This window comes from Toxoplasma gondii, chromosome VIII, assembly GCF_000006565.2.
Source record: "Toxoplasma gondii ME49 chromosome VIII, whole genome shotgun sequence".
NCBI classification, from domain to species: domain Eukaryota; phylum Apicomplexa; class Conoidasida; order Eucoccidiorida; family Sarcocystidae; genus Toxoplasma; species Toxoplasma gondii.
Genome location: NC_031476.1, coordinates 1,236,415 through 1,263,479, shown reverse-complemented (window position 1 = coordinate 1,263,479; position 27,065 = coordinate 1,236,415). Strand labels below are relative to the sequence as shown.

At 50.8% G+C, this 27,065-nt stretch overlaps 5 protein-coding genes across 5 annotated transcripts; 1 reads left to right on the top strand and 4 right to left on the bottom strand.

Annotated features, from left to right (window-relative positions):
* Positions 1-1,495: 1,495 nt before the first annotated feature.
* Positions 1,496-8,156, bottom strand: TGME49_231130 (hypothetical protein; the record flags this gene model as incomplete). Its single annotated transcript, XM_018780287.1, has 11 exons — positions 1,496-1,551; positions 2,054-2,207; positions 2,550-2,715; positions 3,324-3,497; positions 4,293-4,483; positions 4,876-4,990; positions 5,237-5,417; positions 5,713-5,755; positions 6,319-6,408; positions 6,724-7,437; positions 7,905-8,156. The coding sequence occupies 11 exons, from the start codon at positions 8,154-8,156 to the stop codon at positions 1,496-1,498; spliced, it is 2,136 nt and encodes a 711-aa protein (XP_018636855.1).
* A 3,646-nt stretch (positions 8,157-11,802) lies between these two features.
* On the bottom strand, positions 11,803-13,415 carry TGME49_231125 (hypothetical protein; the record flags this gene model as incomplete). The annotated part of the gene is made up of 2 exons (XM_018780286.1): positions 13,120-13,415; positions 11,803-12,625 (listed from the first exon to the last, which is right to left on the bottom strand). The coding sequence occupies exons 1-2, from the start codon at positions 13,152-13,154 to the stop codon at positions 11,803-11,805; spliced, it is 858 nt and encodes a 285-aa protein (XP_018636856.1). The 5' UTR covers positions 13,155-13,415.
* Positions 13,416-14,023: 608 nt separating this feature from the next.
* TGME49_231120 (ribosomal protein S11, putative) lies at positions 14,024-16,787 on the bottom strand. The gene is made up of 3 exons (XM_002367972.2): positions 15,679-16,787; positions 15,246-15,333; positions 14,024-14,675 (listed from the first exon to the last, which is right to left on the bottom strand). The coding sequence occupies exons 1-3, from the start codon at positions 16,516-16,518 to the stop codon at positions 14,422-14,424; spliced, it is 1,182 nt and encodes a 393-aa protein (XP_002368013.2). The 5' UTR covers positions 16,519-16,787; the 3' UTR covers positions 14,024-14,421.
* A 393-nt stretch (positions 16,788-17,180) lies between these two features.
* TGME49_231110 (hypothetical protein) lies at positions 17,181-19,397 on the top strand (the record flags this gene model as incomplete). The annotated part of the gene is made up of 5 exons (XM_018780285.1): positions 17,181-17,263; positions 17,871-17,903; positions 17,972-18,003; positions 18,550-18,624; positions 19,036-19,397. The coding sequence occupies 5 exons, from the start codon at positions 17,181-17,183 to the stop codon at positions 19,395-19,397; spliced, it is 585 nt and encodes a 194-aa protein (XP_018636857.1).
* A 2,203-nt stretch (positions 19,398-21,600) lies between these two features.
* TGME49_231100 (hypothetical protein) lies at positions 21,601-26,226 on the bottom strand. Its single transcript, XM_002367970.1, has 5 exons — positions 25,389-26,226; positions 24,361-24,639; positions 23,544-23,915; positions 23,018-23,113; positions 21,601-22,309 (listed from the first exon to the last, which is right to left on the bottom strand). Exons 1-5 carry the CDS (start codon positions 25,801-25,803, stop codon positions 21,993-21,995), a joined length of 1,479 nt encoding a protein of 492 aa, XP_002368011.1. The 5' UTR covers positions 25,804-26,226; the 3' UTR covers positions 21,601-21,992.
* Positions 26,227-27,065: the final 839 nt, after the last annotated feature.

Below are 27,065 nucleotides of genomic sequence, written 5' to 3'. Positions count from 1 at the left end.
CACAGAACATCCTCGCAAAGTCGCGGTAGCGCTTCCAGGGAAGAATGCCTGCAGAGCTGATTCTGATGGCCAATGTATGGTTCGTGGTTCGACAGTATGGAAACAGTCGTACGTGATCTTGCATATAAAGTCTGCCTTCTAGTCTAGATCATGAAATGGAATTGTACGAATGCCTTCCTGCTGCTCAAGTGATCCCTAAGAGTTTCTTCGCGAGATAGCACTGACGCTTCTGGCTCCTGATGAGCCACCAGCCGACATTCAGATAAACGCTACCAATGCTTTAACATCAATACCGCGCCATGAGACCTTCCCGTTTCCACAGACTTCACTGTTCGTGGCAGCGAGCGCCACCACAGCCAACGTGGGCATTATCCGTACGAGTTAATGCCGAACGCCTGCTAACCTCGTCAGATTACTGCTTGTCCGTGGTGAGTGTTTCGCCCACAGAGGAGCTCCGGTGCCAGGACTCTTCGTTTCGTTTTCAGTGAAGGCAGATTCTCCAGTAATCTTCAGATGCGGCCCCGTGTTGAATCAAAACCTCAGCATGACGGCCGTGACAGGGAGAAATGAAAACATTTGGAAAGCAAAGACCTCTCAAATCTAGGCTGTCTTGTCGACATGACCGAAAACCTCGAAAATCCGTTGTTTGTGTCAATTTATGTGTGTGTGCCGTCACGCTGACGAAAAGTTCCACCTGTCAACACAGCGCGGTTGCCGTGGATGCGTGTACTAAGAGCCAATGTAACTTGGCAGGCGAAGATGCTCAAGTTTTGTTGCAACGCGGGGCTTTTTCAGTGGCCCATACGACAAAAGGAGACCAGATCACCACCACCGAGTATGCCGTCAAGAGAAGAGCGATCGTGACACGTCATACGTTTACTCTGGGCATGCGGAGCGCTCAGAAGCCGGCCAAGACACTTCAAAAGAAGTCAGAGGCTTCACGCTTTGCACACCCAACGCATGCTTGCACACAAGGCGTCCTTCTCGGGCTGCAGTGTACTTTACTGTCCTGGATCTACGCATTGGCATGCAGAGACATGTACGTGCGTGACCGCGTGTTTGTTTAAATGTCAAAATCTAGTTGTTTGTGAAGAGGACGTTCGTCTACGTATACAAATATATGGGCCAATGTGGAGCGGTTTCTGTTCGAAGTGCCGGAAGAGGGGAACAGAGAAGCCTTGTGGTCACTGGGAGGAGGAAACAAGAGGAGCAGGTGTAATCCCCAGACGAACCAAATGTCGGAGCGCGAGCCCAGTAGCCCTGCTGTCGCGCCGCCGTCCCCCATTTTGAATCTCCTCGTTGACATTTTCTCATGACACCCTGTGGCTCTGTCTGCACGCGCACCCTTGAGGTACTTTCCCTCTATTTCTCGACTTCCTGGAGAGAGAACAAGGGGGATGGCTGTTCGCCTACTTTGATCCCGCCTGTCCTACGCGTTCTGCGACGAAACATAGACAGTGTCGCCTCTTCAGACTGCGTCGTTTCAGTTCTCAACCTAGGCCGCTTTTCGAGACGGGCGCTCGTGGCCTGCGCCTGCGACGAGAGCACCGACTGCAGACAACACCAAAACGGCGCCTACATCATCTGGAGAACGGACGGTCCCGCAAAGCTATAGATGCAAGCGAGGCGAAGAACTCGGATTAATGGAGACAGAAACAACCCCGCGAACCATGCGGCAGAATCAAGAAAGAGGGTGGGAGAAACAAAAAGGCAGAGGACCGCGGAGGCTCTGCTCGGCAGGTTTAGACATTTGAGGTGGACTCTATACCGGATTCGAATTCCTTCCTGTTTTGCAGCGGGAGAGAAACACAAAAACTCACAATTCCAGAAGAAAGGCTACCACGGTAGAACAGAAAAGAATGAGCAGACCACAGACAGGGAAGGGAAATCCACCTACAGACGCGATCAGCACAGCGAAAGATTGCCTCTGCGTGACGGCGTACCGGACGCTTGGAGAAAACAACGCAACTGGACGTTTCCACGTACAGAGAAAGGGATGGAAATACAACCAGACAGCAAGCTCACGAAAACTCGAGAAGCAAGTTAGTCGTACCTGAAGCTGTCAAGTTGCTGATGGCAGGCAGAACAAAGTGCCAGCCGACAATAGAGTAATAGATCGTGAAGCAGTAGGCGACGGCGGTGAAGAGGCAAAGGATGTCAAAGAGAACGGGGCGAGTTTCGATGACACTCAAAAACATCGGTGGCTCCTGAGACCACACAAAATACCTCGAAAGCTCCACACTACTTCGCGGGAGTTTACTCCTTTCCTTGCATCCACTTCCCCTTCTCTATCCCTCGCAGTCACCGTTTCCCACTGTGTAAGTAAAAACGCATGCATATATATATATATATGTAATATATATCTATGTATATATATATGTATATATTATAAATATGTACATATATATATATATATATGTCTAAGCATGTGTGAGCACGTTTTGCATGAAGAGGGAATTCTGTAGATCGCGTCAGCACCTCAGGGGAGGTTTTTCGCGTGTGCATTTGCGTGACTGTGTCCTCCCGGCTTTATCTCTGTTTCTTCTTACATAGGTGAAGACAGTTCCAGAAGCGGGGAGCGAGAACGTTTGCGACTGGGCAGAAGGCACGAGTTTCTCCAGCCGCGCATGCAGTTCGTCTGCGAAAGCTCCACTAGGTGCATGCGTTTGGTTTCTTTTCGCTGCGTTCTTGTCCGCCTGACGGAAGGCGTAGAATCTGAGGAGACAGACCGCAGGGCGACACAGATCAGAGAGACGAATGAAGGATTGGAAGACGCGTCTGTCGATTTCCTCTGCTTAGCTCCGGTTTCACGCTCAGCTGGACCGAGACATTGTTTTATCGATCCCGGTGGCGTGTGTGCTGTGTGATTGCATGCGCCCACTTGAACGCGATGTTTCGACCCCATTGTCCTCGGAGATTTCGCTTCCTTGTCTCTCCAAAATGCCGCTAACGAACACACAAGTTGGCAAGATCTGTTCAAACGTATCTTTTCTTCGAGAACACACAGCCAGAATACAAAGAGCGTGGGATAGTCTCGCAGATATCCTGCGCGTTCGCGAAACCGAGTTACCGCAAATTAACTTTGGTGAAGATGTAGACAAGTTGACAAACATGTAGTCTAGACTTCACAGGAGAAGCGTGTAACTGGTCCTATCTCAGGAGGGATCACTACCAGCAGGACGGGACTGATCACACGAGCAGCTGAGTAGTGGTTTCGATAGATCTATAGGCTATCGTATTTCGCAGGTCTGAAGAAAGGATCCGCGGTTGAGAAGAACGGTCGAAACCTATCTTTTCTTCAGTGCGGCTGTTTGCTATCTTACCGAGGAGAACGAGAGGCAAGAGACAGCCAGGAGTGGAGGAAGGAGGCAAGAGGTCGATTCGAACCTTCAATGATGTTCACTGAAAAGTCGTCCACTTCGTAAACGAAATGAGCCAGGCCTTCTGCGAGGGCTCCCACGACGCGCAGAAGATTCTCCCGCGACTTCGCCGAGGAACTACAAGCGAAACGGCGCACCAGACAAGCAATGCGTTGAGTCTTCTGATACGTTCGCGTTTTGTTTCAAACGGCGTCTTTCGCAGCTGTAAGAAAGGGTGCTCGTATCGATTGTTCTCGGCATTCTGTCCAACATGTTCAGCTGTCTTTCACAGTCCAGTTGGGTGGCGGTGTGCATTGGTGGTGAAGAACTGGGTTGTCTGCATCTCATAACTGGAGTCTTGTTCAGAATCCCTTGACACTCTAATATAAAATACTATAAACGACGACTGCAGGGGCCGCACAAAGGGATGAAGCACCTAAAAGTAGTGCCTGCTGGAAAAAATGGACCCGTGCCACAGAATAAAGACCTTCTGCAGGAAACTGTCCGAATATGAACGGGAGCCGGCGCGCCGTGTGAAAAAGTCGTTACAAGCAGACGCATTGCGTTTTGTGTCTACACTGCCTCGTCGAGAGGAAAACACAGGAGGTCGCCGATCAGCGAAGGATCTTGCGCATCGTCTGCACACTCGTCCTAGGCGTCTCTCCTCTCCTTTTGCATTACCATGAAGGCCCCGCATGCCTGATGACTCCCCTTGTACGCATATACGCAAATACACTCGTATTTCGATGTACATGCACGTACATTTCCATATCTGTCTACATGCATATACATGTCTAAATACATATTTATATTGATCTATATTCTCGATCACATCTCTCGGCAGACGCATATGTACGTGTTCACATAGAGGGTCTTCGGTGATGTATCAAAGAGAGGAAGGTTTTCTGGGGTGCGCCTGCATGGATGTCTTACTTTTGATCGAGAATCGAGCTCCGTACCCAGAGGCCACCGCCGTGAGGCTTCGAGGACAAAGTTCCTGCAATCACCTTCTTCATCGTGAAATGTTCGTGCGCCCAGAAAGGCTTGGGAGGTGTCTGGACGACGATCTTCCTCGGGTCGAGGGTGAGAAGCAAATCCGATTGCACGAACGCCGTTTCCAGACTCTGAGAGGTGCATGCAGAGACGCGGGGAGAGAACGAAGATGTGGACGCGAAGAGTTTCATGCGAATGCAGCTTCTTCACCTTATCGAAGGACTTGATGGGTGCTCGACTCTTCGCTACTCTTACGTTGATCTTGTGCATGCAGATTTGCGGTATAGGCAGCCACAGAAAAACCGCAGAGAAGGACTGACATGCCTGAGGAAACGAGTCTCCAGAACTACGCGTGGACAGAGAACAGAAACTCCACGCACGGTCCTAATGCTTTTTTGTTTCTAAACAGAAGTATGAGCAACCACAGTACGAAGATCCGAGAAGAGTCGGCCTTCAGCATTGATGCCAGGACACGCATGCAGCTGCTCATGCGTCAAAAGAGAAAAGGATATCTTCTGCCTACTTGGAGAAGCTTCCGCACACGGGGTTCTTTGTACTTTTTCGCCGTGTGGAGATACAGCTGGGGCGAGGCGGCGATGTCGTCGAGGCACAAGACGTAGGTGATCGACTCCAGAATCCTGAAAAAAGTGAAAGAAGTCAGAAACCGGGATGAAACGCGTCTCTGCAGGCGTGCGATCGATAGGGAGAGACAAACATGGGAGATGAAAACCATCGCAGCCCAGAGTTTCCCCATCCAACCCCCACACCCCACGCAGAGTGGAACGGCCAGCAGAAACACAAACAAAAACTTTCCGGGTACTGCTGAAGGGTCACTCAAAAAAGGAAACATCCTCGAGAATCACCTCCTCCTTTCTTGCCCCTACCTCGGTTCTGTCTTCGCCAGCCACTGGGCCGCCCCGGCAAAATCTGCAGCGCCGGCGTCCGCCAAAAGGAAAAGAAGCGAGTAGTTCCCAGGCTCACGAGAACCTGCCTTCGCACTCTGAGAGTCTTCTTGATCCGCTCCCGAGTACAGACGAGAGAAGATTCGCGCCAGCTCCATGAGCGCTGCATGCAGCGGAAAAGAAACGAACAAAATATAACATGTGCGGAAAAAGAATGGGCAGAGACAGAGACGTCCTGATCTTCAATCCTATAAATATCACCATATACAGAGAGAGATATCTAGGTAGACACATGAAGACAGAGAGATAGAGATAGATGCACCTGGTATTTGAAACGAGAACTCCACTTGCTATATATGCATATGCATATATATAGGTAGATATTCATGTGAGGAAGAGTTTGCTACCTGAGAGGAAACGGATATTCTGTTTCCCCTGATGTCCCTGCTTTCTCTTACCTGCGACTCCACTTCCGTTTCCTTCGGCGCCGAATGCGAGATGCTGTGGAGACACACAGAACTCCAAACTTGTCAATCGAGAACAGTCAATTTTCATGGCAAGCGGGACAACTTTGTACTTTTCTCTCGCCTCCTCGGTCCTCCCTCCCCCGTCGCACTTTTACCCTTCGTCTCAGAGCGTCTCGATGGAGACAACGGAGACACCCCGCAAAACAGAAGCAGAGCCGCTTTGCCCTCTGGAAGAAAGAGGAGAGGAAGTCGAGCAGATCAAAGTCTTTCTGTCCCCCGCTCCAGCTGTCCTTCTCTCTCTTTCGCATGCTTGACTGGCATTTAGCCGCCGACAGGCCATCATCTGCCCACTGCAAGTTCGGTCTAATGCCTCGTTACACCATCCATATCAAATGTCTGCATGCAAACGGACGTGATCACGTAGTATGGGAATATCTATATATCTGTATTTAGGACTACGCAAATATATATATATATATATATCTTTATAACCGTTGGTACAGAATTTTCCAGGATATATTTTTCTATAGTAGGATCGGTCTAATGTCTCTAAACGCGTCATCGAAGGTTGCTCCTGAACATCCGTCACTCTCTTACCGGAACAGCAGCAAATGCATCATAGTGCGCCACGATGGCAATCGTGGGGGCCGCTCCTCCCTCTTGGGGCCTGCGGCCAGGAAGCCATGCCTGGACGAGAAAAAAGAAGTGCATGCAGCCACAGTGAGGAGACAAAGACACACGCAAAAGCATACACACACCTATATGCATGCATACACATATGTATCCATATATACGAATATCTATATGATGCTTTCATGTGGTTCTCATGTACACGTTTTCTTCCGACTGTGGGCAGGTTTACGTGCATGCGCCTTGCAACCACAGCGCCTCGAGGAACAAGCGCTTGTGGCTGTTTCACGGGCCTCTGTGCCGCGCGTCAACAAGCTCAATTTGTTAGAGATCTGGCCAGAGAAACAAGGGTGGCTCATTCAGATTCCTTACAAAGACATTCCGTCCCTGCAGGGGCGCCGAGAGGCGGCTCGCGCTCTGCAGACCCGCAGCGAAGTGCGAGGGCGGCAGAGGCCCGCGCTGGATGGAGACAGTGGGGGCGAGGCCTTTGTAGAGAAAGGCGGGCAGGAGGGAGTTGGCGTAGAGCGAGTTTGGATTTGCGAGAAAGCGCGTTTGCTGTTCCCGGAGTTCTTCATACAGAGTAGCCAGCTCGGGGGTTTCGAAGGCAAAGACACAGGCGCCCGCCGAGAACCTGGTGATCAGGCGCTGCTCGAGAGCGTACACGCGTTTGCGCTCTGCCTCGGAGACCTGCGCCTCATCGAGCGCGCCGGACTCTCCGGTCTCCTCGGGTGCGCGAGGCGGAAGGAGAAGAAGCACATTTTGGGCGCGGTCGAGGAGCGCGTCGACGAGGGCGACAGGGACATGAGTCGCGCGAAAGATGTAAATGTTCTTCTTCGACAAGCTCCGCAGTTGCTGCTGAAGCAGCGGGTGCTCCAGCAGTTTCTCGTCCGGGGCCTGTCCCTCGCCCCCGGGGCCCTCAGACTGCTGCCCTGAGTCGGCCACGATTACCGTCGCCGCCGCCAAGGCGCCGTTCAACGCCGAGGAGCCCCAAGCCCCCAGCATCACAGGCGCAGCTTTTGACATGCCTGCACTAAACGTTTCATACTGGAGGAGGGGAAACGCTTCAAAGTCGACGGCGGGTGACGCCTGCGAAGAAAAAAGCGAACAACGGGTTTCCTGCGCATCCGACGTAACACTCACGCGTTTCTTTGTTGTTCAAGGTGAACCAAGGGGGGGTCCCCGATCCTCTGAAGAAGAGTGAGCGATAGAACGGCAGAAAAGGGACAGAGAGGCGGGAAGACGCACGGCTCGGACAGCGAAAGGAAAGCAGAAGAAAGAGGGGGTCGTGATGCAGGCAGGGGAGAGCAGGTGGCAGAAAGATGCGGCAAAAGGCGACGGAGACGATTGGCCAAAGACACCCGAGCGAGAGGCGAACATCAGGAGAGAGGTGGAGACTCAAGCAAGAGAGGTGAATGAGAGTGAATTCAACAAAGAATGCAGTACGGGTAAACGAGGGAAATGGTGGGAAGAAAGCACGGTAAGGGGTCAAGTGACAAACATGGTTAGAGACATGTGAGTGACAGAGGTCTCTTCTTGGCAGCCGTCGAGTGTACCTGAGCGACTGTGAGGAAGTGACTACGAGCGAAGAGAATGGCGATTCCGAGAAGCACCACGGGATAAAGGACAGCAGCTTGACGGCGTGCGAGAGAGGCGACAGATGCACTCGTCCAACGTTCATGCGTTTTATCTCGGCCAAATGAGGTCGGCCAAACATGATCACAGAGTCTTCGGCCCCATTTGGTGGACGAATCCTCTGCCGGAGCGCAGAGCCCAACTCGAGGGGTAAGGCGAGAGATTTGTTCCATGTTTTCGGGATCCTTTTCTTGTCAACAGCTGCTAGGCAGCGAAGGTGAGCGGAGAAAAGGAGCGGAAGAGAAAGACAACGATCAAGGGGTGAAAGTGCAGGACCCTCACGAAGGAACTTGTCGGGGAGAAAATGGAATAGCAAACAAGGGATGCGGAAAAGATAAAATGAATAGGACTGCGGCTGCGTTCGGGGACTCTGCTCCGTGATGTACGACAAATAGAAAACAGAAAAGATGGCTGTGAGAAATGCGTGCGAGTCTTAGTCACCTCGATGTCTGCGCGACCCGAGTAGAGTTACCACACCCGAGAAGCTAAGGCTGGACGGTGCTCAACAAGTGCTACACGGCCAAGTCCGAAATTCGAAGCCGGGCGGGCAAACGCGCGCACAACATCCACGCTGAGGAACGTGGAAAGCAGGGGTAAGTCCTACAGGGGTTAAAAACAAGTTGTCGATGGCGAGGATGAGGGGTTCCCTGTTCTGGAAGCGCGAGAAAAGTCTAAAAACGAGCCAAAGAGGGCCTCGTTCAACTGTATGGACACCGAAGCAACACAACGCACACGCGTTTGTAGCACGAGGTCATCTTTCCCCGACTGGAGCCCCTCGCACTTTCCCAAAATGGGTCACCCCAGTCGTCCAACTATGTGGACGGGAATGACTCCTCGTCAGTCTTTCAAGTGAAACTGGAAAGCACTGATTGAGAAAGAACACTATGCAAAATACCGAATCGAACGCGGGTGACGTGACGTTCCGGTGGATAAGGAAGTGGACGCCGTCGTGACGGATGCTGACGGGCTTTCCGAATCAAATATGGAACGGGCACCTCTCTCTCGTGAAAACTTTAGCTTTGTGTCTGAAAACTAGCCCCGCTCACAGAAGGAACTCGTTCCCCAGGCTGCACTTTATCAGCAAACGTCCGCGTGTGCAGAGTCACTTGACACATGCCTCTGGGTAGACGTTTTTGAACCTTCACCAACGGGTAAAAATAAGTTCCGCATGTCTGCGCCGACTCCGGGAAAGCCCTGCTTTCCTCAGTTCCGATCCTGGGAAAGCAACTCGCGAAGCCCATCTACATCGATCACACAGTGCCGTGCGAGCTTTGTTTCGACCTCGGCCCGAAAGCGCATGCGCCTTTCGATGCAACAACACGAGCTGCGAACAATGGTCTTCCGAACTCCTTTAACTGCAACCTCAAAACGCCACAGATTACACAGTCGAAAACAGAGTTTCTTCTGGATGTATTTGGTAGACATCTCTCGGTACAAAAGTAGGGAGCCGGTTACCATTGATTTCTTGTTTTCCCAGACAACGCAGCAGACTGGAACACCGCATGCAGGTGGGCCATTTAATCGTTACCGACCATGTGTCCATCCACAACCGACATCTCGTGACTTTACACCAGCCGAGTCACCTCAGCGACTCGTCTATAGTCTAAACAGAAGCAGTTTCAGGTTGTTGAGCCCGTCGTTCACACACAGCAGCAACTCATTCGCGGGTAGCTGATACGATGATGGGCGGCATCCATCCGCCAGTTATGCGGCATGTGGCAGGAAGAAGTCTGTGACCACTCTAGGGAACTCCAAGTAACTCAGTATTTCAAATAGAATGTGCTGCCAAAAGGACTTCCCCAGCCTTATTGTCAGCAGCTCAACTGGTGTACGCTCTCCAGAAGAAAGCTGTAGAGACAGTGCCGTAGCATCAGAAGCAGCGACTTGGTTCGTTTTGCATGCAGTTCGCTTCCCTCAGATTACAAGTACACTATGCTTTTCAAGCGACAAAAAGGCAAGACGTTACTGAATCTTGAATTTGCTGTTTATGTTTCCAGTGCGGACTATTCACTCTTTGCAGTTAAGCTAGGTAGAATCGGGTTCCTTAGTGGTAAATGCAGAGGATTCCTATTGGCGAGGCTGGCAGTGAACAGTTGACTGTTGGTTCGTCAAGAAAGTAACTCAAAATGTACTAGTGGATGGTTCATTTGAGTCTCCTATAGTGTTGTCAACATCTACCAAGTAAACACTTGCATCCAGAACTCCCGCTCGGTTCCGTTCGCAGCCATTGGGTCCTCATGGGAGAGATTCGTTCAACTACAACACTAAACGATAAAGTTTGTGTGCAATAAGACTTTCACCAACCACACTCTTGGCAACAGTCTTAACAGGTAGACGCGAAATCCCACGCGTGGTCTTCGCAAGTACGCTCAGAACGGGAAAAGGTGCAAGTGAAAGGCTGCACGCGAGCCGATTTTGTCTTTATCTCGGGGTCACCACCCCTCAGACCAGGAGACGAGCGCTACTGCATGCCTTCAGAAACAAAGGCATCCTTTAGCAACTCGTCTACACCATGAAATTTTGCGTTTCCGGCGGCCACACGCCCTGTATTTAGATCCGTTAGTCGTCTCATATGAACTATTCTGTGGTTGTATAGAGAAGAAGGAGACGCTATGCGTCTCAGCTGAGGTATTCGCTGCTGTCACAAACAGGACAAAATCATGAAGGCAAGCGAGGGGTACGAGTTATATCGCACGAGCCCCCGAATTGCGGTTTACGTCGCCATCCTCTGCTGATAACAGCACCTACCCCGCTAAAGTGGATTGAAAGGTGGTATAAACTTCCCTGTCTTCAGCTAGGGATACACCGAATCAGTTTGTCAAGCTTCCTTAGTCTGACACGACGTTTGTGATGTCCGTCTTCCCGGCAGCTGTCGAAGTTCAAGTGGGCAGCTTCTCTTGCCCAATGGTTCTGAGTTCTCGAAACCCGCACACCGCGAATAGCCATAGACCCCTGCCAGTTGCTGAAGGCGTCAAGTTCGAGACATATAAGTACACTGTTGAAATGGCAGCACAAACCGTGGAGCACTACGTTGAATGATCTGCCTTTGAACCGTTGTGCGACGGACACAGAAATTTCACTTTCGCCATCGTAGAATAAAATATACACGTATGAACGTCTAAAATAGGTAAAATCACCAGCGGGATGAACGTTAGTTTTTCTTGCAAGTCTGACTCTTGTGTCACATCATTACGGCGGACTCCCGACCACTTGCAGAAGCTCTCTTGCCATCAGAGATGTTGGCCTCTTCTGTTCTTTTGTATCCGTGGCGTCACAACCGCCGTGAATCCCTCACAACAGGGTGGAGAGAGGATCTGACAGCTGCCTTGCGAATTGTACGATGCTCCGTGAAAGCCAAACACAGCAACACAGGCGACGCAGTCCGTGGTACCGGGACACATACGAAGTCGCTATGTCGTCTCACTTTACAAAGAAGGTCGGTTACCGGGCTCTGTATGTATGAAGTGGAAAACGTCGAGCTGGGAAATCAACCGCCGGTTTGGATTCACACCTTTGAGGTGGCGGAATCAGTGGAGCAGCACGTTTGAAGATGATTCACAGGCGTACCACAAAACGATGGCTACAGGCGCTAGACCATAACAACATGAGGCGTGCACCGTGACAAAAAATTGAGAGACTGCAGAGTGCCCTGAAAAGCTATCCTCGAAGAGAAAGTCCAACATATTGCAACGCCTCAAAATCCATTCCTCATCGAATCTGGTGATAATACTGGAGCAAAGGGTGATCTCTACGTTATAGTGCAAATATGCATCCAAAGGAACGTGACAAACACCCTTTTATCAAGGGCTTCGCTGGAAATCACATATGCAATCCGGCAGGGGGAATGTTGGCCGTTTCGTGCTCTTCCGCCTCGAATGAGAATGCGAAATCGTTGTTCTGCCCTTCATCCGTTGCATCCTGCCTAGCTTGCCGGTCCGTCGTAGTAGAAGCAAAGGGATGCCGCCTGGCATCACCGAAGCTGAACTCGAAGTCAATGACGCTGAGGCCCAGAAACCATTCAACCGCTTTCAATAACAGCAGAAGCAACCACAGGAGTAAAAGAGATAGAACCAGGAAAATGAGCTGCAACCCCAGAAATTCGAGCATACGCAAGAGGGCTCGAACCAAAACGAGTGCCCACGACGCTCGAACTGCAGGGCAAGCACAAGCGTGGCGTAAGAAAGCGTCCTTACTGAACGTGTACGACGCTGGCGTCACGAATAATCGACACGCCTCTTTTCTTTGTGTTTCTGCGACCAATGCGGCTGGCAACGGGAAACACGCTGCAACTGCGTGGTGTTCCTTCAGTCCTTCAGTTGCAGGCGACCACTGGCACAGCCCACGTGGTCGCGTTAACTCGCGGTCACCCTCCAGACGCGAGTCACGTGACCATGGAAACGTGGCAGGTGGTAAACCTTTGAAGTTGTAACCCAACAGATCACTTGCTGTTGACAAACCATCGGGTGGACGTGAAAAGGCCACAGAATCCGATGCAGCGAGGAAACCAGATGATGTTGATGTCGTGGTGTGCACAGAGCTCCAGAGGTGGCCAACAAAGCCCGGCTGCAGGGCGTCACTGGAAGTCGAAACTGACCCCCCTTGCCAGCACGCACACGCACAGATGATGAGGGATCGAAAGTAGCTGCGATACATTCAGACCACAAAAATGACAGAAAAGATGAAATGAGCAGAAGTGGTGCGACACAAGAACGCAGATGCGCTGATTAGTATGTTATGAACCCTACAGTGTGCAACGATTATTCGAGGCACACACGAGGTCCGGAAAATTCACAGCCGACCAGTCCCACAACAAATACGATTGGATGCAACCTTGTTTGACTTTCATTGCGATCGACGTAACGCTCGGGATATTAAGTACAACGTTGAGCTCCCTCAGTCGCACGAGTGGACGAGGGGAGCTCTGAAACCCGCCAGCCCCAACTCCAAGCACCGTGGTGCTAGAAGTTCGAAACAGCCCCCTGCTTAGTTTTCAACTCTAGCCCGACGCTGGGCTGGAACTATGAATACAACTGTTCCCTCTCAAAACGAAAGTAAATTCGCTTTTTTGACTACAGGGACGGTCAGATCAGCGGGCACTCCAACCCCAGGCATTGAGACGAGGGTATGCCAACTTACTCTTGACAGCATGGTGCTTCTGCAGGGTTCCTCATCGGTGATGCATACTGTCGATGTTTTCGGAAGAAATGTATCAGTACCGAGCAAAAGACAATGTCTTCGCCTTGTCTTTTTCCAGCAAAGGACTACAGCCTTATAATAGTTTTCGGTGTCCGCAGCTGCATGCTCATGATGCCAGTTTTACACTTCCCATGGCGAAGCAGTTGCCGCCATTCCATTGTCGCTAAACACTGCGACATCTCCGGGTTCCACATCCAGGCAGATGCTTGAGCTCTGCCATTGCGTATCCATAATTTTTGAGCGGTCACGCCAGCGGGCTCAGACTCTACAGTTATGGGGCCGACTGAATATGGTCGTCTCACGAGTATACTAACACAGCAAATGCGGATTAAAAGCAGTGTGTCGTCACAAAAATGACCAGCGGACGAAGAATGAAGAACTTTTATCCAGAGAAGTCCCAACCTGCCAAAAAAGGCTCTGTACCAATCTAAAGCGTTATCGCTTTTGACAGCGTAGATACTGTGTTTCCTGATGCTACGTTCATACGTTAGAGAAGTCGTGGTGACAGGGCGCTGTCTGCCAAAGCATTTATGACATTTCCGTTATTCTCTGGAGCCATCTCCTGACGGTCGGTTGACAGTAGGCGTTTCAAGCATGCTTGGTTTCTGACTTCGTGTCTTATTTCCGTCTGAAGAGTTGGCTCTTTCAGACTCATTCCCAAAGCGAAAACTATCGCATGGTAGACTGGTCTTGGTGACTATGCGTTACCGCATCAGATAGTGTCACTAGACTAACGGACAGATATTGCGGCATGAGTTGCTGTTAATTCTATAAGTCGCTACTGTGTTGTGTGCCCATGCATCGTGGTCAGAGCCAGAAGTTGAAGAAAAAGGCCTCATGATATTCCCAAATTTTTCCGGTGTTCGCCGCTCAACCAAGCGAGGGGTATGATTCAAAGTCATCTGTTCAGGTAGCAAACAACGCAAGCTACGTTCACTCTAAATTCCCTCCAACTTGAACGGGGACTGCACGCATCGCGTCACCTGCAGAGTCATGTACGCTCTGTTCTCAGTTCGCTGCACCCTACAAATTTACTGGTCACTGCAGAAGAGTACGACGTTCCACCACCCCTGGAAGTCCACCAGATACTAGGCACATGAATTCTCAGAGTGGTTTTCCAAAGATGCTCCGTGCCGTGGCCCTTACGCGTGCAGATGACTGTTCCTGACGTAGGAAGACGAAAAAGTGACAGATCAAGGCTGTCCACAAAACATCCTTGCCTGCCTCTTGCATTCGTGTCAGTCACACGCGTCTTCTCTTTCTGGGTTTCGTCGCATTTTGACCGCATTTGGGCAATCTCGGCTCGTGAGCAATTGCAGTGACTCCCAGCCCATGAGCAGTGAAAGCCTGGAGAAGTTGGTTCACTCGCATGATGCGTCTAAACTTGATTTCCACCTGAGATATTCCTAGCCGCCGGCATTTCCGCGCAATGTTCTGTCCGATTCGGTACGCACACTGCGTGCCCTGCTGCGCCTGCTTCCGAATCCCGACATTTCCTGAAACCATTCACCCCGTAGCAAACGGACTAAATGGATGGAGGGATCACAGCGCGATCCTACAAACCCCGCTACAGTTCAACTTACAGGCACTCTCTTTTACGATCGTATGGATACCACCGACCTCAGTTGATTGGAATTAGCTAGATATCCTGAGAGACTGACTTTCGCTTTGACCGATTCTTTGGCTTTTGTCCGCAAAACATACACGCGATGCGTGCGTGATGGAGCGAGGACCACGAGACATGAACAGCTCAAGCCCACTGAACTGACGAACTACTACCAGTGTCTGCTCTTATCGCGAATACGTGCGAAGGCATGTCTTTCCCGCCGTAATGGACAGTGGACAAAAAAGCTGAAATACTTGTTTTGCATTTCTTGCTGTGTGTTTCCGTCCTGAAAATGGCTGAACATCGCTGACGTGCACGAGAACAGTCCAAGACCTCCCAATAACTTCCTCACACATCTGCTTCCCTTCCTCATCACAAATGCTCAGCTGCTGAAGTTTCAGGTTTCCAATTAATTGAAATTAACGGAGTTCTGGACGGGACTTACAGCACACCCACTTACCGGCGAAGGATCCAAAAATAGTTCTGTATGCTCTGGATTTGTTGACGACTTGGGCGTGGACGTTGTTTTTGCTGGTGGTGATGACAACCTGCCAACAGAAGACACAGACGGGGGGCTCCCATCCTTGACACTGGACCGAACAATCTGCTACGCAAGAATAGGACGAGGACTCGCAGCTTGTACTTCGGGGAGCGAGGATTAGGTTCGCCGATGCCACGGTCATCTGACACCTGCAGAAAGCGCGGCTACTCGTCATGCTGGAGCAAGTTGAAACATGGCACAGAAGGGGGAGAAAAAAGAAAGCATGCTTTTAAGCCAGTGTCCGGCACACTACCGTAACCCTAGTAGGCACTCCTACGTGAAATCTAGTACTTCTTCTTCGGCATTCACTGTGCTTGTCTCAAAGGATCCAAATATTTCAGCAGAGTATTACCTGAAATTTGTCTGTTGGCTCAATGATGTGTCCATTCTTGTTTCGGTCAACGTGGTGAAACTCTGGTCGGCCACCCATTAACTTGAACCTTCTTGGGTGCCCGCCAAGCGTCCTCATCTCCTTTTTTGAAAGCTGTTTTTTAACCTGGCGGCCCGTGCCGCCACTGGTACTTGAGGCGGAAGCAAGCGCCTTTCCTTTTTCAGACGCCCGGACCACGTTGCTCCGGATCTCGCTCAAGGCGGCCTGTGAGTTCGGTGAAAGACTTGCCTCGGACGAAGAACGCTTGGCGTCTTTCACATCTGGTGTGCTTGCTGCAGTACCAGCACTACCAGTGGAGAAAAACAGACGCTGGCGAGGACGGGCTGAGACGTAACTAGAGCGGGGAAACGCTGAACTGAACGGCAGCTGATGGGTCGTTCCCGCTGTAGCGCTCTGTATTTTCAGGCCGCTGTCGGCTAGGCGTTGCTTCGATTCCTTCCATGAAATATTTCCATCGGCGAAGTTATTCGAAACGCTCACACTTCGCTCTCTCGGACTGTCAGAATGTCCCGGCACCGGCATCTTCCGCTGACTGTTGCTGTCCACCCGGTACGGGACCCGTCTTTGAGACACCCCATCCCTGGTATGGATTCTCGGAGTCTTCACGACACGTCCGAGATTTACAGCAAGCTGAGTCTCGGGTCGTGTCTGTGAATATGACGCAAAAAGCACAAAACGTCTGACAGATGCGTGACGGACCGCACCAACACTTCGCTGGAGACAACAGTGGCTTGCCGCTGCCTTCATCCAAGGCAAGCAGCGTTCCACGCCACACTGCAGAACCCCCCAGTGCACCGCCATCCCCGTATGAGCCACGTAATAGGGTTCAAGGTGTCATTGGTCCACAACGCGGGACGGTTTACGGAAAGAAGGACTTTTAGTTAAACTGGAAAAGCATCCTCGTTGGCCCGTTGCCCCCCTACCCAGTAAACACGAAGCATGCGCGTGAAGACGTACAACCTCGCGACATGAACGCTAAACTTCTCATCAGCCGGCACTCGATACGTCCCAATGACCTCAGAAAGAGATGTTATCCACAAAGGAGCTCCTCATATTCTAAATGGACTGTGTAATTCGTGAATTTTACAGTTGGTACCTGTGCCCGCAGTGTTGCATGCGCGAGGATCAACGCGAAGTCGCCGCAGCGCGGGTCGGAACCACGAGACATGCGAAAAGAGATACGCCCTTGGCCTCCCCTGTAGCCTCCACGGTTCTTACCATAACCCAACAGTACAGAGATGATTTTGGTAATTCCGTGACTGAAGAGCATAAAAGACTACCTACGTCAATTCAAGAAAGGGAGACACACATCCTCTGAGGTCCCGTGTCAGTCGCTGTAACGGGTGGTCGCACAGCGCGTGGGTGTAGGACGCAGCTATATGAATAGTGCTGAAGGACGATCACCCATACGGGTGCAGCTTTTGCACATACTTTCAATTGTCAAATCGACAGCGTCGTTGTTAATGACTTCATGGCTGCTGCAAAGCTCAACACACGATGAGGTCGTTCCAGTCGGGAGTTTATTGATGCGTTGCCGCGTCTCCACGTAGGGCTTGACATATTCTGCAGCTGCGCAAGCAGTGAATACGTCCTCTAAATGCCAGACATCAATTACACTCTCGTTAGGCGTTTGTGTATATCCTGGTGAACGCGTTCCGATAAGACGCTTAGGAAATGAATACAGCTTGGGAATGACATCAGCGAGGAGCGGCCTGCACACACATTCCGGACCAAGCAAACAAAATGGCACCGAGTCACACTTTCTCCTGAAGTTCGCCTCACGCATCCATCACCGAATATGGGGTTCCACCTGATTTTCAGCTTTTTCTACTTGCTCTCGTATGTTCGTTTCCTCTCGCATGCCCCGCCGTTGCTTCTGTGATATTGTTGCCATCCTACATAACTCCATAAAAGGATATGCTGTCTCTCGAACACGCACAACAGCTACTGGTGGACGAATTGAAAATTATCTACCAACACGAGCCAGCAGCAGGCCGCCGGTATCGAGTGGTCTATGAGTCCTGTGAAGGAGCGTTGCATTAGGTTGTCGGCTGTCTCTCGCTAGCAGCGTGCCTGTGCGTAAATCGTTCAACTGGTTCTTGTTCGCCACGTATGTTTTGCCCGATAAATCTGTTGATCCTATCTGTTTGCAGTGCTCTTTACGCCCCGGTTCCTAATGCACACCGGTACAGTATGGAGCTTCTTCGTTACTTGCCATGTGCGGTGCATGAAACAGCAACGCATCTAAGGGTAGAGATTTGCTCTTCTGTCGGAGGAAAGAAATCAGTAAGTTGCACAGAGACGAAGAGGGAAGCTAGGCGCACTATGCTCGTCAGGCTACATGCAGGGGGCCGTACATGATACACACAAACTCATGATGTAAACCAGCAAGACTGGAAAGAGACAGTTTGGGGCACTAAGCCGCCAACAAAAAGAACCATTAATGGGAATACAAAACGGTAGGTATTAACGAGAAGTACATTAGTAGCGTCACCGAAAGGGCTCCTGCGGGGCTGAACCGGCGATGGGAGGTCCATCGTTGATCGCTCAAAAACCGGGGTGTGAGTTCCCCATTTGCCGAGGGGCTGATCTCGTGTCAGGGACAAAGCGTGTTTCTTTTGCTCGCCCTGGAGAAGCAGAAAGTACTACAAGAAAAATCCGTAAGAGAGTTGGTTTGGGATTTACACGTGTGTTCGATAGATTCGTGAATCTGTTGTGGGGCTCTCATCAATTTTTTAATCGTCTCGGCAATGCCACGGAGGAACAGAAGAGTCAAGACGTGAGAAACCAAAGTTTTGTTCGACGTTCTCTTTTCTCCCAAAATGTCGACAGAAGCAGTCCTTGATCGCTGTCGGAGTGTGCGGCTCTCAATGGCGGCCATGACGTTTGTTTCGTTCATTACTGCAGGTAAGTGATTCGACCTTATTCCACGAGTCCGAAAGAGTGGTCAAGTAATGCCTGGGCACCGTCCTTCAGATCAGAGGCTCTCTTGCTTCGGCTGTTGAAGTAATCCGTCTGTTGAATGAGTAACCCGCAACACCCAGAGAGTGGCTCGTCATCTTGGCGCTCGAATAGCTGCTGCCCTGCAAAGATGTAGCAGGTGTTCTGGTCCAGGTTTCTACGAAGGGCGTCGTAAATGTCACGCAGCAGGTCTGGTTTGGTGTGCCATCATGCTTCTCGTTCTGTTGAAGAGCACTTCGTGTTCCTTGTCGTTTGCTTCTTGTCTTTCATTCTTATTCACTATTCCATTTTCTCTTCGAATTCCTCCTCTGGAGTTGCCAGCTGCTTTTGGCTCAACTGTGTCTCCTGTTCTCTTAGGCGTTATAATATCATCAGGCATCGTCGGTATGATATTCTTCGATCCGCTCCGTCTCGCCGTCAATGTTATTTTGATCATGCTGGGAGTGCTGTCCATCATCGCAGATGTCAAAGCACTCCCACTGTTCGCTTACGTGCAGTTCTTTTATATACCTGTTGGACGTGGTTTGTTCTACGTGACCATTGGACTTGTAATCCTTCAGAAAGGTTTGGTCGACGTTATCCTGGGTATCTCCGTAATAATCCTTGGCGCAGTGTACGCGATAGTCTGTGGACGTAGTGGAGGTGTTCCCAAACCACTGATGCAGCGCACAATCGAAGAGCTCCCTCTCAGCGCTGCGGTGAAGTTCGTCGACGCGTGAGCATTCTGCCACTAAACCAGATGTCGCGTATAGCAGGAAAACCATTGTTGAAGTAGCTCAGTCTGACTGATGCCTATCCATGAACTGTTTGACGTTAGTGTTTTCTCATCCTTTTCTCCTGCACCGTCTTAATACCGCAGCTGTGGTGGGAGATCGCCAAGCTGCGTAAGGAAACGTTTCTGTTCGTGGTACCCTCATACGTTACTGCCTCTCGAAATTTGCTGCTCTGCTGAGTTGTGGATTTTCTACACGATCAAAGCGGGAACAGGGAAGAAACAGTGTACAGAGAATCTTCCGCCTGTTTTTACAACCAAGCTATCTCACCAACCATGGAAGAACCAAACGTTGATTGCTCAAAGCCCGCGGGCTACCGCACTTTCCAGTCTGCGATACGCACGAGTATTTTATATTCATCAGCTGAACTGTCGCTTTCCTCCTGTCGCCAGCGGGGCACAACACAGGTAGCTGTCGGTATCTGTATTCGTTGCTTCATAGATGATACCACTTGGCGAAAGCACATTGGTACCCGTAAGACACGCGGGTACTGTGTGCCCTTATGCAGGCACGTACTTTGTTGGAAATAAATGTTTATAACGGCAAGAGTCAGGGTCGATAACCGCAACTCTAAAAAAATGGATACTAAAATACCTGCGCATCTGTGGTTGTAGTGGAACATCCTTGCCCAGCATACCCTTCCTCTCGCAAGTGCCTACCTCGAGATAAATGATTTCCTCAAATACACCCCTATAAGTCACCTGTGCGCGCATTGATGTGCTGAAGTGCAACTATTGCTCTGCTCTGTTTTCTATAGCTCTCAAAGAAAGTAAAGTATCAATTCCGCTTGTCCGCCTGTCTGTCTTTCGCGTAAGCTGTGCAATTCTGTATCAAATAAAGAAGGATGGCGGGCGAAGGGTCCACCGCTGAAGAGCAACTCGGAGATATATATGCATGTCCCCAGGCCTGCCGAATTTAGAGGTTAGCAGCCGTGACCAAACTGTCATCAAGGGACGCCAGCAAACCTTTCTCTGACAAAGGTAGTAACGAAGCCATTAGAGCATTTCAGACATCCATATCTGTGCAAAGAAAAGCCACGCAGTTCTCTCCTCTGCTGCCGAGTTGGTATTGGCGTATCATGGACAGCTATGGAAAATGCAGTTTTGTTCATCACGGAAGCACAAGACGGTAACGGGTGAAGTCCTATACTAGGGATGTCACAACGCCATACCAGTGGCAGATGACCCGCAGAAGAACCACATCTTGACGGTAGCATCATTCGTCGGCATCAGATGAAGCTTGTTGGTGACTGCGTTCAGCAAGCCCTTGATGTGGGCTCGCGAATCACTTTTTCAAGCTTCTCCACCTGGTCGTCGAATTGTGGAAGCAGATAAAGCGCTTTCATTAGGTTACACCAGTTTAGTCAGTCATAAGCTGAACCTCTCCCTGAAAGCAGCATTATCCTGCATGAATGGGTTTGCTAACACGCTATTCATCTCTGTATCTGAAGCTCTTCATCCACCACCATTTTCCTTCCTTTTTAAAAAAGTTAAAGAGCTATAGTCAGCAATAGGATTTGAAAATAAATGTGTCAACAGGGTGACACTTCAAGGGCTCAGCCCACGTTTTTGTCTACAGGACCTGCGCATGTTGCACCTTGCGATAAAGAGACTTGCGGCTACGTTGGTGCAATTTGTCCATCGCCGCCACATGCCACTGACGACCGCAAAGATGTCGCGCATTTGCTGTCTTCGCCATTCCACCGAAATACATCACGACGCATGCACGAAGACTACCACTCCACTGAGCAACCACGAGAGGGAGACAAATCCTTGAAAAAACGATGGGGCTGTCACCGAAACCACCTCTCTCTCCAATGTGTGTTGCTCGCTTGCACAAGAAAAACAAGACTAACCACGCGTCTGGCAGACCAAATAAAGGCACACAGTGTCGACTCCACCCTCGCAGCTTTAGCGTCCCACATCCTTTCCGAGAACACGCCGCCGTTCCCGTCGTTTACGTTTTCCCTGTAACAGTTGGCTCGTAGGACGCTTATCTCTGTCGTGGTCACTGTGTTTGACTGCTTCCCGAACAAAGAATGGGAAGTGCTACTATTGCCCGAAGGATGCGCCGGAAATAAGGATTCACAGTGGACCACTCACTACCGGGATCTTCCAACTGCACCGAGCAAGGCCGTGTGTATAACGTATCGCACACGGTTGTACCCGATGCATGTACTTACATATTCGTGTAGGACACATTGTTTATACTAATAAATACGTAAACTTGACATAGTTTACATCCATGTGAACGCGACAGAGCTTCCCACCCGTCCGCTACCGGATTCTTTTGGAGCGGTCGAGATGCCAGTTTCAGACGCGTGCCAAAGTCCCTTGCCGCTTGTTACTCGACACAGCCTTCGTCCACCTGTCCTGCCCCTATCTTGAGAGATTTAAGAACTGCACATTGCAACTGCTTCACACGTGCTGCTTCCGCTACTAGTTTCCAATGAACTACCACCTGCTACCTCCGGCACAGCAATTCCAAGCACGCGAGACGCCGCCACGCCTGTTCACGAATTTGTTGGAATCGCGTCCGCAGTCAGTATGTGAATGCGCTACTGAGGACGACCGCCGCGACGGCAAGCCAGGAGAAGGCACTCACTGACGTGACGCTCGATCTTGTGAAAGCAAGAGCGCCAGACCCATCAGACACCTTCTTTTCGGCGTACTCCGTCAGCATGCTGTCGTGTTCGGCCTCCATGCACTCCAGAGCATGTGTTCTCTCGATCCAAGCACCCTTCGCGAGCAGCAAGTGAGCATCGACAACCTTCAAGGAAGGGGGCAGTGTCGGGATAACTCCAGTAGTCATCACGGCTGCGGCTTCCCAATCGTTCACCATTTTTGCCGCTGCTTCCACTGAGAAGAGAAAAAAAACACTCTAAGCGTAACATCACCAGTCGGACACAAGCATGCTCTCGCGTTGATGCTTGGTACTTGCGTGTAGCTCTTACGAGGAATGGAATGGCTGTAACAGTAATCACTCGATCTCGACCTTTGAGACAATGAAGATGAGGAGTATCTACGACTTCCGGTATCCAGCGAAGGATACGTGCGTGACGTAAGTGGAATTGCGCACATTCTGCAACGCACCGTATTCTTTGCGGAAGCTTCAACCAAACCGGTACGTTCCTTAGATGTTGTTCCTGTCCTTAGGTGACTGGCACTAGGCGTCCTCAAGAAGTAGTAACTAGCATGGCGCACAAACAACTATGTTTCCATAAGTGCAAAAATGATGTCATGCCGTTCTCCAGCTCTGATGCTCATCGCATGGGATGTGGTGCCAGCGAAGCAGCTGTAAAACTGAATGTGGCTCACAAGCTTTAGAGCTGCAGCGTTGCTGATGGAGACCAACACTGAGCGGCTACGAAAGCCAAAAACGCTTTCCACATAACCAACTGCTTTGGAGGCTAATAGTAAAATAACGTGCTGAGATTCGCTCCCCTTAAAACCACGGTAGCAACGCGGAGACTTGAAACCTCATCTCATCTGAATTCAGCGCTTAGTCGCAGCGACAAACGACGGATGCAGTGGGCACAGGAATGTAGTGACACTTCTAACGCTTACGAGTCTTCGTGAAATGCAACAAGGCCTTCGGGGAGAGGCTGTGCTGCACTGTGTTTGCGAGATCCTGAGACAAGAACACGACCGTCCTCTCCCAGTCTGCAAGGAAGCCGCAGAGAAAAAAGGCGCAAGGACGAAATCACAATTCGATTGTGCGATTCGAAACGGGTGCCATCTGGGCAAAAAACGTCAGGCTGCAAGACAGAGAGACTTTCGTGCACATCGCGTACGCATTCCGAAACCTGCGCTTAGACGTTACCTTCTATAAAAAGCAGATGCTACGATGGCGTGTCGTACGATTATCACACTGCCCTTGGTTAGCCTCGAACGTCTGTGCAGGTTTCGAGATGTCTTTTCTTCCCGATGAGTTAAATAGGGCTGAGGCTCGTCTGACTATCCAGTCCGTCAAAAATCGTTTTGCTTGACACACCACCTTCCGCGCATTTTGGGCTCCAATGAACAGTGAAGAGTTTCCTTTTCAGAGACACGCCCCCTTTTCACAATAGAAAGCCACCTTCTGACAACCTACTCTCTTCGGCGTTTTCTATCCGGCGATTCAGGTTGATGAGCTCGTTTTTGCTGGTCTTAACTGGCCTGGAGCCACCGGGTTTTTTCGTTGTGGTCGACTGGCGGGCGTCTTCGTGTGAGTCGTCTCGAAGGATGAGCAGAGCAGGGGAACCGACGACCGGGCAGGTTGCGTAGAAATCCATCAATGGCTGGGGTTCTCCAGGTGTTGACTGACCCAGAAGGAAGTAAATGTCCGTCATATGAGCTTGTCCGTTCAGAACCGCCCTCTGCGCCTCCTCCACAGAAGGATAAAAGAGCCAGTGGACCGAAATGGGTGTGTCGTAGTGAGCCCCAATGATTGACGCAATCAGTCTCAGGTACTGAGGAAAGAAGCCTGCAATCAAATCGGTGTATAATCACACGAAACTAGTCTCTATAGACCCCGCTAGGCGACACAAACGGAATGCTGCCTCGGTTTGGAACAACGCTCTCTACCGTAGAAAGTCACTGCTTTACACAGCCGTTTTCCTTTCTGTATGCCTCTCCGATTTTCGAGGAACGTCGCCCTGTCAGAACCAAAGAAAACTCTGGAAACAGGGAAACATTCGCCTGTCGTGTGCCCCGATTTTTTCCCGTCGCGATCCAAAGGCCTACACGTAGCATCCTACACGGCTATTTCCGTTGCCCGTGTCCCTGAAGAGTTTTCCACGGTGTCAAAACGCCATATCAGCAGAGTGAGGGAGGACGAACTCTCCAAACTGCGACCCTAAAAGGTTCAAAGCTCGACTGTCACCACTCTCTTGTGCCACCTGCACCACACACACACTACGCAGACGCACCTGTAGGCTCGGGCCTGTTGTAGTCTCCTTCTTCGCCTCGGTTTCTTGCAGCAACGACAGTCAGAGAGCTCTGAGCAACAGCAGCCGCGCCCACACCTGCGACTGTCAGCGTTCCTGTGCTCAGAACGTCTTTGAGGAGGTCGCCGTCTCGCAGATCTTCCTGTTTCGGCCACGGCAGAGTCGGCGCGTAGGGGAAAATCGAGGAGGGGCAGACGAGCATCGGGACGTACGGAACAGAGCTCCACAGGCGAAGCAAGTGCTCCACGAGCACTCGAGTTCCTGAAGGAGAACACGAACGATGCGTGATGTGGTGCTAGTTGTCGAGAAGCGACTTCCAATGCCCGCTGGGGTATTGCCCCAGACACAGCCTATAGTGCCGCACATGTCCATCCTGTCGGATTTTTTACAGGGCTGGTATTCCATGGGAAGCCTTTACTGTGCACGCGCTGTTGCCTCTCATCCAACGACATACACTCTTTGCGGCGTGTCCCCCCGAGTGTCCATCCAACAAAACGAGGAGTACGACCGCAGTAAGTGAGGATACAGAGGCGTTCCGAAAAACAGAGCACTAGGATGATCAGAGGCGGCAAAACGGTCCGCGAGTTTTTCCCGCGGGAATTGGCGAAAAAGAAAGAATGTGGCAAACACGCCAGCAGGAAGCCACTGTGGCCACGAAGGTCTACGAGGAGGAATAAGGAACTACCCGAATACAAAATTTTATCGAGTGCCAAAGCGGTTCTACTGCGGGAGCGTCGGCATTCCTTTCACTAATTTTTAACGGAGGAAAGGATTCACATATTCAGATATGAAACATGCAGACCTATCGAGTGGTCATCAGGTTACGAAGCATCGGTCATGCGCAAAAAGAAACGGACCTATGTATTCTATAGCACAGTGAACGCAAAGAATCATCCAATATAAGGGCAGAGCGTTCGCATTTTCCCACATGGTACGGCTTCGCAGATGCGCAGACAAGCAAATTTTACGGCAGAGGTGGAGACAAGTCCCCATTCGCTTCCTCCACTCACCGCTGATCTCGCTGATGGCTCCGTTGACGGCATCTCGCAAACTCTGCGCGCATCTGACGGGAGGAGAGTCGCGTTTCTTTTTTTCCTTCCTCAAGCTGCCGTTTTTACCCTCCTCTGAGGTCTCTGAGCCAAATCGGTCAGTTCCACCCGCAGCTGAAGCGGGTTGTTGGGAAGGTTCCTCCGAGGAGGATTTTAGTTCGGCAGAAGAGAAGGTGATCGGAAAATCGTGCGACGGATCCCAAGTGAAAGTGTACAGCACCAAAGTGGCAACAATCAAAAAGACCGAGCGCGCTGGACGGAACGTGCGACGGCTCTGGACCAGTTCCCTCACGGGAAGGGACCCCAAACCCAGGGGGCGAAGTACCGCAGTCTCCATCGAGAACGAAGCGAAGCAGCAGTAGAGAAAACGGTTCATAAGCGTACGGGTATACACTGTTGAGAAGACGTGTAGAACTCTCTTCGGGCGCGCATGGGGGACTGGCTGAGACACTGCGGAGACTACAACGAAGAGACACGACACCTCTCAGCGTGAGAATCAGAGTGAGTCGTCGTGCCTCTTCGCTTTCGACCGAATCACGCAGGCTTTGGAGAACAAGAATCTTTTACAGAATTGTCGAATGTTTCCTCCAAACGACTCAATTACCTCCGAAATCTTGTACCGTGACCGAGATAGACGTTCTCGTGCCCGTGACGATGAGACACGCGGGGTACTACAGCGGAAGGCGCTTTTCCTTGCAGCTACTACTTGCATTGGAGTTCACGCCCACGCAGCCTGTCAACAGAGGATAAATTGAACCTCGACAACATACTCCAGCTGCACTTCAACAGAAAAACTCGTATTATTCCTCCTAGCGACCAATCGAGGAGACAGCACTACAGCGCGCCACAGACGCTGTTGTTTCGTCGGCGGCGCTGGCATGCGCATTACCTGAAATCTTGTATCCGCTCGTCTTGCATTGTTAGCGCGGCTCACCAACAGGTGGGCCAGCTTGTTCCCTTGCCAAAGCTACTTGTCATACTGGCAGAGGTCAATACATTGTCTGATCTTCCGTTCAAGTCAATATTTGTGTGTCTGTGTCCATCTGAGAAGAGCCTTCTCCTGTTGCAGCGGACTTGAGCCGCCTTAGAGACTGCTTCCGGAAGCGAGTTCGCCATTGCGTTCACTCGTGCCGAAAATTATCCCCCCGTTTCTCTCCCCTACGTTCACCAGTCGCAAGGTACGAAGTCACGAGGTCGCTCTCCTCAACATGAGGCGCGTTATCTCACGAGACAGGCGGATATACGGTACTTTTACGTCCCGATTGGCCTTGTTCGAAGTCGACTGAATGCACCTCCACTGAGACCCCACGCTTTGGTTGATCTGCAACAGAACAAACCTCCATCTAGCACTTTACAGGACCCTCGCTCGAAGGGTATGTAAAAGCGAACAGAATAGGGCATCTTTGCGCACTCGATCCCACCTGAATGTGTCGGCAGTCTTTGCCACAAAGAGGCACTGTTCCACTGGCCTACCACTTTTTTGTCCTCTGATCGCTACAGTGGTATTTGTGTGCCAACACTGGGTGAGGAAGCCCCATTCACAAGCTCGGACACTTACTCGCACACTACCTCCAACATTTCGTTGTCGACGCGATGCATGGCTCATGGAATCGAGCAGTTCCACCAATCGCTGATGGC

Excerpts from the sequence above, each read along its gene's own strand:
- TGME49_231120 (XM_002367972.2), bottom strand. The coding sequence starts at position 16,518 with ATGGCGGTGCACTGGGGGGTTCTGCAGTGTGGCGTGGAACGCTGCTTG. Across the intron at positions 15,334-15,678 it reads AGCCAACAGACAAATTTCAG|GTTGTCATCACCACCAGCAA; the intron begins GTAATACTCTGC and ends TTCTGTTGGCAG. Across the intron at positions 14,676-15,245 it reads TATTTTTGGATCCTTCGCCG|GAAATGTCGGGATTCGGAAG; the intron begins GTAAGTGGGTGT and ends GAATGGTTTCAG.
- TGME49_231100 (XM_002367970.1), bottom strand. The coding sequence starts at position 25,803 with ATGAACCGTTTTCTCTACTGCTGCTTCGCTTCGTTCTCGATGGAGACT. Across the intron at positions 23,916-24,360 it reads CAACAGGCCCGAGCCTACAG|GCTTCTTTCCTCAGTACCTG; the intron begins GTGCGTCTGCGT and ends ATTTGATTGCAG. Across the intron at positions 23,114-23,543 it reads GATAGAAAACGCCGAAGAGA|ACTGGGAGAGGACGGTCGTG; the intron begins GTAGGTTGTCAG and ends GCTTCCTTGCAG.